A 15,508-nucleotide genomic window follows, 5' to 3' on the forward strand; every position below is an offset into this window, starting at 1 on the left:
TCCAGATATTAGACCTGTATGAAACATGGAGCAGCTGTCTCTCTTTGTGTGTGCTAAGGGAGTACCACAACTTGAGCCAAGGTTTTTTCGTCGTTTCTGCTCTTCCCCCCTACTTTTAATTCCATTGGGTTTTTAAAAAAATGCATTCCAATTTTTAAGTTTGACTTTTGTGTTTTCTTGATAAATCTGTGAATAAGTCATAAGTCTTTCAGACAGCTTTGGAAAGGGAGAACAGAAAAGAGGACAGCCCTTAATTTTCACCAACACACACACACACACACACACACACACACACACCCCCACCCCAGTTTTAATTTTGATAATGTAATATTTACAAACATGTTTTTGTACATGCATATGTTTTATCTTAGTGGTATCCTAGTGGAATGTGTTTTGCTTATTAGGTTGATACACAAGGGATGGCAGCTGTAGACATCTGGATTCTATTTAGTAACAATTAAGTCTGTAAAGTAATAAACCAGTATTATCATTTTTTTATAATGTGTTTTTGAAGGCTAGAATTTGCTGTAGCAACTTGGCCAGAAACAGAAAAAAACAAAATGGTCAAGTCTGACAGGCTTACAATTATTTTTATCCACCTGACTATTTATCTAATTCTGATGCCAATGTGCCTAATTTTTGAGATTCCTTGACCTTGACGTCTTTCAGGCACCAAGTTTAGGTAGTAACAGATAATGTTGTTGTTGCTATGTGTGCCTAACTAGTCATCTGTGATGAATTCCTAAGTTTAATTTCAATGTTCTCATGTGGAAGCTGCCTATCCACAAATAAACTGGCTAAACCGTACTACTGAAATGGACTTTGCAGTGCTTTGAAGCCATCTCAGAAACTTAAAATGGTACAGCCACCAGGATGCTAACAGAGGACAGAAGGTCTGAACCCATGATACCAGTTTTGTGCTAGTTGCATTTGGCTATATCAGAATGCTTACACAAGCCTTGGAGGCCCTAAATGGTTTAGTACTGGATTACCCATGGGAACACCTGCCGCCATATTACCCTGCCCATAATCTAAGAACCTCATCTGTGGTCCTGCTCGTGTGTCCCCCAGTATAGTCAGTTAGACTGGTAAGCACATGGGGCAGGGTCTTTTCATTAGTGGCCCAGTAATTGTGGAACTCTTCCAGTTCACATTTGTTCTGTCATTCAAGAAGGTATTAAAAACTTACAATTTTCTTATTTCCTTAAAGATTGTTGGTGATCTAATTCAGTACCTCTCTTGCCTGTATCTACTCCATGTTCCATACACTGCCTGAGGTTCTGTTGTTCTGCGTATGGCTTTGTGAGGGCTCGGCCTGAAAAGCGATTAATAAATAACTGGAATTATAAATACCGTAAAGAATGTTCAAATGACTTGGTCATGGGGCCCATTGGGCAGTTCTTTCCCACAAAACCAGCCCCCTCTTTCTAGTGCGTTGTTAATTCCATGGGAAAGACCTACACAGTTGTTCCCCTGAAATACAGCTGGGTCTCACATCTAATGGGTACCCAAATCTCAGCTACTCTTGGATTCTGGAACCCTGCTGAAAAACTACAGGGGTCTTCTGGCAACACTCAATATTCTCTTTACTTAAAACTTAACATGTCAATAACTTCCCGGGTGATGGATGAAATGTCTTGGAGGTCCTACATGTCAAGATAAACTTAGTGTGTGAACATTTGAGGGAGCCTGCAGAGATCCTTGATATCCCGTTGTTTCAAACCCTTCTATCCCTGCTGTGAGTTTGGATGGAATTATAACAAGTTTTCACTCCACAGTTTTTCTTGGAAACATCTCAGCAGTGCAAACAAATATTCCATGAGAATATGGCGTTGGTTCAGAAGCACACTGAGATTCCCAACTAAATCCCCATAATGTTTTGGGCTGAGATCCTTTGCCCTTCTCTTAGTTCTTTATGGATTCTCTTGATATAAGCCTGGATTGGATAGTCTTTGAAGGAGGTACAGGAGTTGTTCTTGCGCCTGAAGATTGCAACTCTGCCTTTTAACTGGTGGCAGAGAACCCTAGAAAAGGACAGTCCCTATTTGCACTGGAGTCCATCGTTAGCTAAGCAAAGATGTTTAGAATTCCAGATGGCTTGCTGTCAGGGTTCAGGTTTTCTCAGAGAATGAGCAAGGTGAGCAGGACTATCTCCACACTGCCAGTGACTCTGATCAGCCAATGGACCCAGATATCCCTGCCCTAATATTAAAGGTTCCCATACCAGCTGCCAGGGTTCCTGGACATGTCCCGCCATCTCCCCCATAGTCACAGGAGCAGAGGTGATAAGGAGCCAAGCTTCAGCACCAACACCAAAGTGCCCCGCTAGCTGCACGTGAAGCTACTCAGGAGGAAGAAAGGAATCACTTGTCTGGATAAGGGCTTGGCCAAGAGCCAGGAAGGGGTGAAGCCCCCATTTCCCACTCATGAGCTGCTTCCTTGCTGAAACAGCAGCTCTCATCCAACAGTTCACCTTCAGAACCTGGGGAAATGGACAGTTGAACACAGCTTTTCATTCTTTATCATATATAGGAATATAAAAATGGCAAAGCGGGGTCTTCTGCATCAGTATTCTGTTTGCTGTGATGGTCACTTACACATTGCCAAAATAGAAGAAAGGCATTGCCAGAAAAAGAAGGAGGGCAGAGATTTGCATAAATAGAATATATGCATTGCCAAAAAAAAAAAAAAAGAGGACAAACGAGGACAGAGATTTGCATAAAATTTGCATTTGCTAATGTGCAAATTTAGAAATAATTACTATAATTTGAATAGAAATGAGATGATAAATCTGTGTTGTTAAGAACATAGGAAGAGCTGTGCTGGAGGCAGACCAAGGGCCTATCTAGTCTTAGTATCCTGTTTCTCACAGTGGCCAACAAGAGGTCTATGGGAAGCCTCTGGGCAAGACAACAGGACTCCAGACCCCAGCAACAGGTATTCAGAGGCATGCTGCTTCTGATTCTGGAGGCAATACAAGGACATCATGACTGGTAGCCACTGGTAGCCTTGTCCTCCACAAATTTTTGATGAAGGAGCACTCAGGCATGTGAACCCTTGGACCCATCTGCCACCTGCAGTGACATACCACCCAAATACAGATTTTCCTCTTCATAAGCTGTTTGAAATAAAAATAAAAACAGCTTATGAAACAGATGTCATTCAGATTTAATAATCTCCTGAGGACTAGAAATTTACTTAGAATTAAAAGATGGCATTTACTTCCCTCAAGAAAATCAGCAGAACCTTCATAAATACCCTGAAGACTGCATGCTCCATATTTTTGCCTGAACTGGGAGAGGCAAAATCTCTCATAAATATTCTCTCAGAACTGCTGGCTGAAATCAGTCATGGTGTTAATGACTTAAGTTAGGAATTTCTGGCTCTTTGCCTCAGAGAGAAGAGAGCACTTCTAGATATCATTGCTTCATTTATCACAGACTTCCATATCGTTCTGAATTGGAGCGTATGCCCTATTCTGGCTCAATGTCCTTCAGCTCACTAGACTATTTTATGTAAGCTAGCACTGGCCTCTCAGTGCCCTTGTCAGGCTGAAATTGTAAAGCTGCCTTTTTCTTCCTCTTCCTCTTCCTGCAGTTGCTCCCTGCTATGCCCAAGCTCCTCTAAGAGAACCATTTCCTTCCAGGGATACGACACCGATGAATGCTCACTATATGACCGCTACTTTGCAATCTGGACACTGGATCTAAATTTTCAAGGTTGCCTTCAGATGACCCGTTTGTTCAGCATTCATCCTGATTTGTTTGCACAAAGTTTGCAGGGAGGTTAGATGATGTCGACTATTTATTGAGCATTCGGCCCGATTTGTTTGTAGAGAGGTTATAAGATGTTGCGTCAGCACAAACTTTCCAGTGCATTTTCCCATCACAGAACAAGTCCACTAATTTGCAGAAGTGAGTGTGCAAAATCCTTCCGAGCATTTTAGCCTATAATGCATAGCAAAACCATGAAAGCCAGTTTGTTTCTGTACTAGCAAAAGGGGATGAGATCAGAGGATTCCAACCAGAATGATGGTATGGTTCCTTCTGACTTGAGCTGATCTTGAAGCAACCCAGGTCAGCGGAAACACTTCACACTTCCATTAGCTGATGCGTTGGAAGCAAGCACCATGTTTCCATGCGCTCAGTGTCAGCCTGCAAGGTCAGCCGACTTAGGTCACTTGAGGCGCTTTCAGTGGACAAAAGTTAATGCAAGTGGAACAGTCCCCACACTCTTAGTTAATCTGCTGGAAGGACATTCTGTCAAACATTTGTCCTTCTGTTGCCTGTTTTGCTGCTAGAGATATAATTACAGTAAACAACCTTTCTTCCTTACTACTTTATCCATCCAGATCAATATTTGTATGAATGTTGATGAGGATGTTTGGTAGGTTCCAGATTTGCATGCAAAGAGAGTTAAGATCCCTATTCTTGTGTGAAACAAATAGCTAGGTAGAAAAGGCTAACCTCAAAATACAGAAATGAATTATCTGCGACCCTGAGAGGAGTGGTTTGGAGCCCAATTTTGTGCAATTTATCAGATTATCCTTGTATCGTGTAAACCCAAATTTACAGAGAAAAGCATTGAGATTGGTGTTGTTTGAGAGTAAAGTCATGTGGACTACACAAATTAAATGGGAATGCAAATAGCTGCAAATACACAGTAAAGTCATACCTCATGTTACGTTTGCTTCAGGTTGAGCATTTTCAGGTTGCATCCCGCGGCGATCCGGAAGTACCGGAAAGGGTTACTTCCGGGTTTCGCTGCTCGCACATGTGCAGATGTACAAAATGACGTCACGCGCATGCACAGAAGCAGTGAATCGCGACCCGCGCAGACATGGGTTGTGTTCCTTTCAGGTTGTGAACAGGCCTCCAGAACGGATCCCATTCACAACCAGAGGTACCACTGTAAATTCCAGTGTGGACGAGCCCTATATCATTTGCAACTTTCTTATCACATTCTTGGATTACTGCCTCTCTTTTAAAGCAAAAAGGATAGCAGCAATCAAAATACAACATATAACGTTCAGCACCCAGGATTAACATAATATATAATGGGTAAGAAGGGTTTCCTTTCCGACAGATAAATGACCCCCCAGAGCTGCTTTTCATGTATATGCGATTTTATACCATTTTATCTTGTTTAGAGCTTTCAAATTTTGTAATTGGTGTTTTTGCCTTGGCACTGGTCAGGCGTGTGTGTTACACATACACCCACAATAAAACAACTTGTACTTGTATGGCACTCAACTGTAAATAAAACCCTGTGTGTGTGTGTCATTAAAATAGTTAATTAAGGTCAAGGTTAAATCAAGGTGTGTTGTTTTTTTAAAATCAATATATGAATAAAAACAACCGCTAAAAATATATATTATAAACTAAAATTACAGATTAAAATGCACCTTAGCTTTATGGGTTATATTCAACACTCAACACAGTATGACTTATTTATTATTAATATTAATATGCCTTTTCTCCTGGGTGGGACTGAAGCAAAAATATTTTGGGGCAAAGGTAGAGAGAACCAAGGGTTCTTTATCTCCACAGAGAAAAAAAGCCAGTTCTTCTGTACATTCTCTCCAAGATATTACTGCTTTGCACACGTCTTTGTAGCATAACCTTGTAACATGTGAACTCAGAAGTAAGTCCTACTGTGTTGAGTGCTGTTTACTTCCAAGTAAGTGCAGACAGGGCTGCAGCCTTAATCTGGCTTTGGCTGTGAATAAGGAATTGCCGGATTGTTATTCAAGAAATAATAACCCAACTGATGTAGTAGATGCAGAAACACTATTTTGGTATCTCCTGCTTGTGTGACAATGTCCGTGTGCATTCAAGGCATCCTTGCTATTCCTATATAACTGTCAGAACAAGCAACACCTTATTTCCTTGATGTCTTTTTGACTTTGGACTCATCCACACTTCACCTTATCCCTCCTCTTTCCCCATGGAAAACCCGCAGTTTACCACTGAATTACAACAAACGTCATCCAGGTTTTCTGCAGAATGATGCCTGTCCTGATTCAACAGTAAAAAGCAGATTTCCTGTGGAAAATGGGGGGGGGGGGGGGAGGAAAGCCTCTCAGCGTGCTTGGATGAGCCCTTCCTTTAAAGCCTAGCAGTTACTCACCCTTATTATAGTACAATGAAATGCCTTGCATGCTCATTTTATTGTTCCCGGGGAGGGGAGATAGTCCTTCACTATTACAGTGGTACCTCGGGTTAAGTACTTAATTTGTTCCGGAGGTCCGTTCTTAATCTGAAACTGTTCTTAACCTGAAGCACCACTTTAGCCAATGGGGCCTCCAACTGCTGCCGCGCCACCGGACGACGATTTCTGTTCTCATCCTGAAGCAAAGTTCTTAACCCGAGGTAATATTTCTGGGTTAGCGGAGTCTGAAACCTGAAGCGTCTGTAACCTGAAGCATCTGTAACCCGAGGTACCACTATATTGCTAAGGGAATGGCAGTCTTGTTTGGCCATCTGGTTCTGTCAACAGGTAAACAGAAGAGACTTACTTCTGTTGGGTCGTTAGTTAGCAGCAATTGCTCTCTTATGGCACAACATCTACACAGATTTTGGTGAAGGAAGTCTCCTGGCCTGCGATTTCCTTCCCTCGGAATCAGCCAGAGAATGACACACACCACCATTACAAACTTCATCCCTAATTCCTGCAGCTGCTTTACATACTTGCCTGGCTAAACACTGAGTTTGCCTACTATGAGCTGCTGAGTCACTGCTGAGGCTGGGTTGCCTCTGGGAGAATATCCAGAGCCTTGGCAAATCCCTTTCTGCATCAATCTGTCTGACTAAGCCTTTGTTCTAACCCAGTATGAATCAAGATCGGAGAGGGAATCCCAGCACGCTCTTCTAATATCCCTGAGCTCTTTATGAAAATAGGCCAGAACTGACACTCTTCGCCACCTAGACAGAGAGCTGAGGTGAATCACAGGCTTCAACAATTATGCAAGCAAATCACCGCCAATGAAGAAGAACAAAAATATCTCTGGGCTTGGAGAGAGACGAGGCTGGATGATTCAACAACGTGCAGGAGCTGCCTTATTATCTATGATTTACAGGCTAGGAGGAGTTTTGCTGTTGTTGAAAGGATGGTTTAATATTGAGCTAGGGATCTATCAGAGGAAAACTCAAGAATTTTCGAATCAACCTGTGTATAATTTATATGCTTTCTTCATAATTAGAGACCAGAGACAGCACTTCCTCCTGGGTAGCCTGTGATCAGTGGAAGCCTCGCAAGATGTTTTAGTGGTGTACTATGCCTGAGTTTTGGAAGCTCTGCAACTCTGTGGGATCAAACTGAAACCAAAGAGGGCCATAGCTCACTGCTGGGACATCTGCCTTGCATGCTAAATGTCCTAAGTTCAATTCCCAGCATCTCCACATACGACTGGGAGAGATTCCACCTGAAATCCTATAGAGCTGCTGTCGCTGAGTGCAGACAATACTGTGGTAGATGGACGATGGTCTGACTCAGTTTGAGGCAGCTTCCTATTGTGGCAGCTTCCAAGAGCTAGCCATGATGCTGATGAAGCAGACGGGAGCCCACAAATGTTTATGCTGCAATAAATCTGTCCTTAAGGTGCCACAAGACTCCTTCTTGTTTTATGGATTTGGACATCATAGCAGCTTGCCATCAATAGCAAAATGGCGGGGTCTAAAAGCCACTGCTGCACTACAGCTTCCCAGTCTGTTGACGTGCGTTCCCAGGGCTATACTAAGTGCTGATTTCGTACAGCAGTGGAAAAGCCGAAGCTCAGAGAACATATGGAAAGAGTCCCTCATTAAAACGGTTCAAATATCAGAAGGGACAGTGAAGAAAACTGGCTAGCCTCCCTATGAGGACTGCCAAGGATGAAAGGTTAAGCATCATACTCCTCAGAGCATGTGCAGTTCACAGTCTTGGGAGTGCATCAAAGCACTTCTGAATTCTTTAGATAACTGCATGCCTTATGGGTAGTCGGTACCAGATTACGTTCAATCTTCTGCAATTAGGTTGCTCACAGGCGAGTTAGACCACATTGTGAAATCATCTCTGAACTACAAAGTGTTTTCCCAACTTTACCCTCTTCCCCTTATTGCTGTGGCAGAATCCTCATCGTTAAGACTACCGAGCCTAGGCTTAGAAGTCTACTGGGAGCGCAGAGAGGGGTGGCATGTAGTGAGAGCGCAAAGCCTCAGAGGAAACCCCCAGCCCTCCCCAGCCCTGTTTCCCTGGTCTGCTCACATGGTGGAGTTTGGATACTGCACCCAGCCCACCTCCTTGTACGCGGCAGTCACGTGAGTGCAGATGAGGCTCTTCATCTTGGCCCAGGCTCTCTGGACCTCTGGGGAGGTGAATTCATTGGCGTAGTCTTCGGCAAGCACTTCCAGTATGACACCAATGAGAATCTGGGAGGAGAAGAAGTGGCAGTAATAGGTTAAGAAAGAGCCCCCCCCCCATATTTCCCCCTAACAAGAAACTTGTATCTTTGTTGTGTCTCCCTGCCAGCGCAATTCCAATTTCTTCATTGGGGTCTATGCTGCTGACCAGGGCATCTTACCACATTTTAATTTCTTGTTTGCTTCTTATTTGTTTTGCTGATAATGTATTTATTTATTAATTGCCTTCCGCACGCACATTGCAAAGCGATGTACAAAATATAATAAAATGAGCAAATAGATCGTTCTGGCTCACTTCCATTCTGCCTCTCAAATACCTCCCACCTTGATACCTCAAGTGAATTCATCTTAATCTATGTATACATCCATGTATACAAAGTGGAAGGAACCACCTCTGTAGAGGAAAGGACAGTTCAAAACTAGCACAACTGGCATGAAAATAAGAATTTAGTGTCCAAAGTCCATGCGAACATTTAAAAAGGAAATAGCTCCTGAGCGTTAGTGGAGAGAAACCTTAATCAAATGCTGATGACCACAGAACATAATTATAAATTTCTTCCATGATTGGAACTAGAATGGAATTTTGGAACCCCAAAAGAGTTAGATCAACAAACTGGGACTATCCCAAATTCCTATGCTTCTGAGACCCCACAACAGACTGTATCAGTGACTTTGTCTCAGTTGTTTTTTATTTGTATCTTCAGATGCAGTGTTGCACTATCTGAGTCCTATTTTTATGTTTCTTCTACAAGTGTTTTTCTTCAGTTTTTATGTTTATATTTAATTATTGGATTTATTACATTTTTCTATACGTATACCTTATTGAGACATGCTCTTTGCAATACAAGTATTTCTATAAATACATTTCCCCTGCCTATTTGCCAGAATTTTATATAGGCCACATCTGCACAAAAGTTTAATGTGCATTCAGAGCTCACTTGTGCCTGTATGCTTTTTCCTGGAGTTCACATGATATCCTCCTCATCCACATGCCCACACGCTTTTTTTTTGGCATTGAATTAGCATTTCCCAATCGCTGATAATACGACAAGGGAAATAAAGTCTTGCAGAATTTCACACTTTGCCCAATGGTGGACATAAACAAGCACATTGTGGCTTCAGATGAACTCATGGAGGGATGGAATGTCCTGGCTGTCGACATAAGAACATAAGAAAGCCTGCGGGGTCAGGCCAATGGTTCACCTGGTCAGGCATCCTGTTCTCACCAAAGCCAGCCAGATACCTGTCGGAAACCCACAAGCAAGTTCCGAGCATAAGAGCATGCTCCACACCTATGGTCTCCAGCAGTTGGCATTCAAAAGCATTATTCCTCTAGCTGTGGAAGCAGAGCAGAGCCAACGTGGCTAGTAGCCACTGATGACCTTCTCCTTCAATAATAATAATAATAATAATAATAATAATAATAATAATAATAATAAATTTTATTTATACCCCCCGGCCAAAAGGCAGCTAACACCAGTAAAATTACAATGGAAACATAATGGGGGGGGGACACAAACAAAAAAAAACCAATTTAAAATACCGACCGGTTAAAATACAATTTAAAAAGCACCCTCATTTTAAAAGTAGCCCATAAATCAAAACTGTAAGGGGAGGGAAGACATAAGGGTCTCAACAAAGCCATCATGGCCTCCTGTGGGAGTGGGAATCATCGTTTAAGTATGCACTTTATTTTTCAATTTTTATTTATCAGTTTTGTGCAAATTTGATCCTTTGCAAACAGATGTATTTAATTTAAAAACACAAAAGGTGTGGGGGGGGGGGCCGGCGGCAGCGAATCACTAGCTAGCCAGAATCATAGCCGTCAACTTTCCCCCCTTTTTAAGGGAAATTCCCTTATTCCGAATAGGATTCCTTGCAAGAAAAGGGAAAAGTTGACAGCTATGGCCAGAATGTGCAACCGGCACAGAATCGCTGCTTTTTATCTGCCCTATTTGAAGTATTTCCCTGTTATCCATGAATGAACAAAGACTTGGCTTTCTCTTTACCTTAAAGTAGAATGGTTCGACTTTGTGCTTGACAGCATGCGCCTTGCCCACCAAGGCTAGAACGGAGGAGACCTTTTCTGAGTCGTAGATGTTCTCCACCACACTATTAATAGCCCCCATGACCCGCATGCCGTGTTTACGCAGCTGCGGACTCCTCTCCATCTCTAGCGGGTCCTCCATGTGCTTGAATTGGCTGAAGTACTGCTTGGCAGATGGGAAGTTGACAAAAAACCTGCACGGCACAGTTAAGAAGAGAAAGAAAATGGGAAAGCTAAGTCAACCTAAGAGATATATGTTGAGTGTAATTGGCCCCCGTCTGCACTATATGCTTAAAGCAGTATCATATCCGTTTAAACAGTCATGGCTTCCCCTCAAAGAATCCTAGGAACTGTTGTCTATTAATGGGACTACCTGCATACCAGGGCAGTGCACCGTATTTTTCGCTCTTTAGGACGCACCCGACCATAAGACGCACCTAGTTTTAGAGGGGGAGAACAAGAAAAAAAATATCTCTCCCTCTCTGCGCAGCGCCCCTTCAGCGAAGCGGCAGGAGAAATGGAGCCCCTTCCATTTCTCCTCCTGCTTTGCTGAAGGGGCGCTGCGCAAAGAGGGAAAGCTGCACAGCGGTTCTCCAGCGAAGCGAAGCCAGGAGAGCAAGAGGGATCAGTGAAAACCAACCCCCTTGCTCTCCTAGCTTCAGGGATAGCTGCCCAGAGTCTCCAGAGCACAGCGTTGGTTTCGCTGAAGCCATGGAGCCTGCATTCGCTCCATAAGACGCACACACATTTCCCCTTAATTTTGGGAGGGGGAAAAGTGTGTCTTATAGAGCGAAAAATACGGTATTTCAAAAACACATATAGCAGAAATTTCAATGCATATCACTTATTTCATTACCTTTTAGAACAAAGAAAAAGAGAACAAAAAAGAGGAAAACATATACTAAGAATCCACAAGTACATGGGCTTATAACATCAAAATAAACATAAACATTTAGCTCAATTTATCTCTCTCTTTGTGTATGTCTGTCTACTCTAAAGAGAGACTTAAAATATAATTGACATAACCAAGGGAGGCAGTTATGAGTAATTCTATATAAATAAATGATGTACTGGGATACAATTTTTATTTAAATCACTTATCATATGATTAATAAATCGCTACCTCAACAGCAGCTTTACTTCTTTGTACTTTTAAGTGATATGTGTCCCGTCCCCCCCCCCCCGATACCGCTATAAATAAAAGCTTTTTATACTGTTCATCTAGAGTCAGATTATGTGCATCCTTCCAATTCTGGGTAATAACCAAGCATGCAGCAACAAACATGAAAAGAACTAGACCCTTTGGGCATAAATTACATGTTTGGTTAGAAGATATTGAACAGAAACACATCCCAGGTTCATAAGGGACACCAAGCCCCCAAATAATATTCATTTCTCATAAAATTCATTTCTAGTATTTTGCCATCAGGGGTAAAACCACCATAGGTGCAGAACTCTGGAGTCAGGTGAAAAGAGAAATCAATAGGTGTTTTTAGAGACTCCTAAGAGTCACCTAGGGGACACGGGTGGTGCTGAGGTCTAAACCACAGAGCCTAGGGCTTGCCGATCAGAAGGTTGGGGGTTTGAATCCCAGCGACGGGGTGAGCTCCCGTTGCTCTGTCCCTGCTTCTGCTAACCTAGCAGTTCGAAAGCACGTCCAAGTGCAAGTAGATAAATAGGTACCGCTCCAGTGGGAAGGTAAACGGCATTTCTGTGCGCTGCTCTGGTTTGCCAGAAGCAGCTTAGTCATGCTGTCCACATGACCCGGAAGCTGTACGCTGGCTCCCTCGGCTTGTAAAGCGAGATGAGTGCCGCAACCCCAGAGTCATCCATGACTGGACCTAACAGTCAGGCGTCCCTTTACCTTTAAGAGTCACCTAACTCAGAGACTAACTCAGTCACAAGTGTGTGTTCATGTGTGCATAATTATTTCTACTGCCATTACATGAGATAAAAAGTTATAACAAACAAATTAGCATTATGACCCTTGTCCCATCCTTCTTCCAGAGGGTCCAAAGTCTTATTTATTTATTATATGACTCTGGGCTTTCTGGAAATGGCATCCGACTCTCTATAGCTGCCTTACATATCACTATTTGGGTATATTTTTAGTGTGTTTTATCAAGCACTTGTTGCACATAGCAGAGTTATAGTCGCTGTAAGTCTGAAGGCAGTACGTATGCAAAATTGCCCAGAATCCAACATGAAAGAACCACAGCTCAGTAGCTATTTAATCACATATTGGCAACTTTGGTTTGCACATTTAAAGTTGATTGGGAGGTTTTGTGCAACAAACCTGCTTCACCGAAAGACTGGACTTGTTGCGATTGAAAGTGTGGGAGAGCACTGGCTTCGATGCAAAGTCCTCCCCACACAAACAAATCAAGAGGGAAACTCAATAAGCAGGTCACATTGAAGTGCCTATCGCCTAACCATCTAATCACAATCAATGCTGAATAAACAGGTCTCCTCTGGAGGAGCCCTGTGTGTTGCATAGGTAGGCAACCCAGGAAATGTTAACCACTTGTCCTCTGAAACCTTCACTGTTTGCACATCAAACACCTGCCTCAGCTCATTTCAGCCTGGCACAAACTGAAACAGATGTCTACACAGGCCACGCATCTCCCTTCCAATGTCAGCTCAGCTCTCTGAGATCCTGGTTCACTGCTCCAGCCCCCTTGTACACACACAACACTACCGAGAAGCAGACTCATTCCCCCTTTTCTTCTGCTTTTCCCACTTGGCTGAATCTCACGCAGGAGGTTGCCAGGAAAACCGTGTGAAGCCGCGAATGGAATAACCATCGTCCTTGCTGCCTTCCCTAGACATCTGGGATTTATCAGCCAGCCTAAAATAGGTTTTGATGTGTGAAGAGTGTGTGGCAACAAAAAAAGAAAGAAAAAGTCTAGAGGGGGGTGGGGAGGAGGAAGTCATTTGTAAGATGAAACAGAAAGGGAACCACTTCTTTTCCGTCTTCTTTTCCCTCTTGTGTTCTCTTTAGCCTTTCTCAAATTAAATCCAAATGCCAAGTCTACCAAGTTTGCTTTTGACAGGGAAATGGGCGCATGCGTTAAGGGTCTGTTTACTCTTGGGCTGCTTTTAAACTCCCAGGTGCTTATACGTGGGGGCAAAGTGCTCAGTACAAGCCTGCCCAGTAAACAGCCTGGGAGACTTTGGTCAACAGGCGGTCTAGAAAAAAATTACCAATTAATCATATCCTGCAAGCAAGGACTCCAGTTCGACAGCCTACCTCAGTTCCCTCAGGGAGCTAGACAACCCTGATTCGGAACCCTCAGAGTTGGCCATTATTCAGGGGAAACAGGTAACCAAGCAATACAGGCAGACTCCTTCACAAAATGAATGCCTAATTTATACCTTTCTGAGAACCAAAAGGGCATTAAAAGCATGAGCAATGGGCGGGAAGAAAAAGGGGCCACTAGGGGCGCATCGGAAGATGGCTGACAATAACATCTCTCCGACCCGCACAGGGTAATTAGGAGGCTGTGATGGGAGTAAATAGCCTCACTACCCCCCCAAGTTTGTGGGGGGGGGGCTGCCCTTGCCTGCTGTGCCCTATACCACCCCCGAATTTGTGGGGGTGGGGGCACTAGGCAGAATGCCCTTGTGCGGATTTCGGCACTCCTGGACGCTGTCTCTGATCCGCGCCTCTAGCTGCAATAACTTCAAAAGAAACAATTAGGAGGAAGCGAATGCACATATTTCAAGGAAGGAGGGGAGTAAAGACTGCTAACTGAAGAGATCTCTGAAAAACAAGACGGGTCAGAGGAACAAGAATAAATCATGAGAAGATTCACCAAGGCTCGGTTTGGCAAAGGGACTGGATGGGGGAGGGGAAAAAACTTTCCTTTCTTTTCTCTATGTGATTAACCAAGAATCCCTCCCCCCACAAGTCACAAGTCAGAAATGCCGTTTTAAGGACTTAAGCTGTGGATTTATGACTGTGTGGAGATAACTTTCTAACCAAAGCATGTTTTAAGAAGAGCGTGGAAAGTATAAGAGCTTTGGAATGACGCAGTAAAAAATACCGTCGCCATGTTGGCAAGTTCTGTCGGAGGACTTAAGTCTGGGAGGAGGAATAGAGCCGTTTTTATATTGTGGGTGAGATTCCTCAGAGGGACTTAGAGCGACAGATCTGCGAGATGGAAACAGCGATGTTATTTATGAAAGCGATGATATATGGAAACCACCTTGATATGAGGATTGGACGAACGGAAAAATTCACACAGGATTATAATTGGTGTTTATCAGCTTAAGGAGATTATCAGAAGAGATCATAAATAAAAAAAATTAAAAAATATACGAACAAGATGAGATGTGGAAACAGCAAGATAAGACTGGATAGAATTATGAACATTATTTGGACTGATTTGGACATTAACGCAGTAGCAAGAAAATGATCGGAATCCCCCTTCGGAACTTGAAATATGGGTCCCCTCAACAAAAATTTGTAATTCGGCTTTGTAATTTGGAATTTATGTGATGTGATGTGATTTGATTTAATTTGATTGGTCGGTTAATAAAAATTATTTTTTTTAAAAAAGAGCAATGGGCGGGAAGATGCGTTTCTTCGCTATTGAGGATGGGCATAAACAATTCTGGATTGAGGAAAAACTGCATCTTTGTGCTAAAAATGGGTCACTGTGTATGTAGTTTATGAGAGATGGTGGGTGGATGCCTTCTAAATGTCTACAAGTGAGACTTGGAACAAAATGCTGCAGCACAGGAGATGCTGACCACTCCATTCCTGCTCTCTCCTTGCTCCCAGTTTCCCATTTCCCCCCCAAAATAGCTAGCCAGCATTCTGTGTCTAGTGAGCATACATGGTCCCCATTGAGGTGCTTTGAGGGTTCCATCCTTATGAGTTATGTGAACTTCGTAGCACTCCCAATACCCCTCCTCCCCTTGTGCTGGGGTTATTTTGGATACATAAGCACTCCTGGCCTGAATGCTGGAAATTGAAGGAATGATCTGACCCCTTCAGAATCCTTGCTGTACAGGCATACTTTGCAATAACAACAACAACAATGGCTTTTCATTCAAT

At 43.0% G+C, this 15,508-nt stretch overlaps 1 protein-coding gene across 2 annotated transcripts in view; it reads right to left on the bottom strand.

Moving 5' to 3' along the window:
- The window catches only part of CYGB (cytoglobin), a 51,936-nt gene that overhangs the window by 17,140 nt on the left and 19,288 nt on the right, over positions 1-15,508 (bottom strand). The window contains exons 2-3 of one of the 2 annotated variants that reach the window (XM_081850947.1): positions 10,409-10,640; positions 8,277-8,408 (exon numbers count right to left, since the gene is read on the bottom strand). In XM_081850947.1, the coding sequence (XP_081707073.1) occupies positions 8,277-8,408; positions 10,409-10,640 (364 nt within the window). Of the gene's footprint in view, positions 1-8,244; positions 8,409-10,408; positions 10,641-15,508 lie in introns of both variants that reach the window. The other variant, XM_081850946.1, reaches the window with a different exon arrangement.

The sequence above is a fragment of the Podarcis erhardii genome (genome assembly GCF_964252035.2).
Source record: "Podarcis erhardii genome assembly, chromosome: 2".
Lineage (NCBI taxonomy): Eukaryota > Metazoa > Chordata > Lepidosauria > Squamata > Lacertidae > Podarcis > Podarcis erhardii.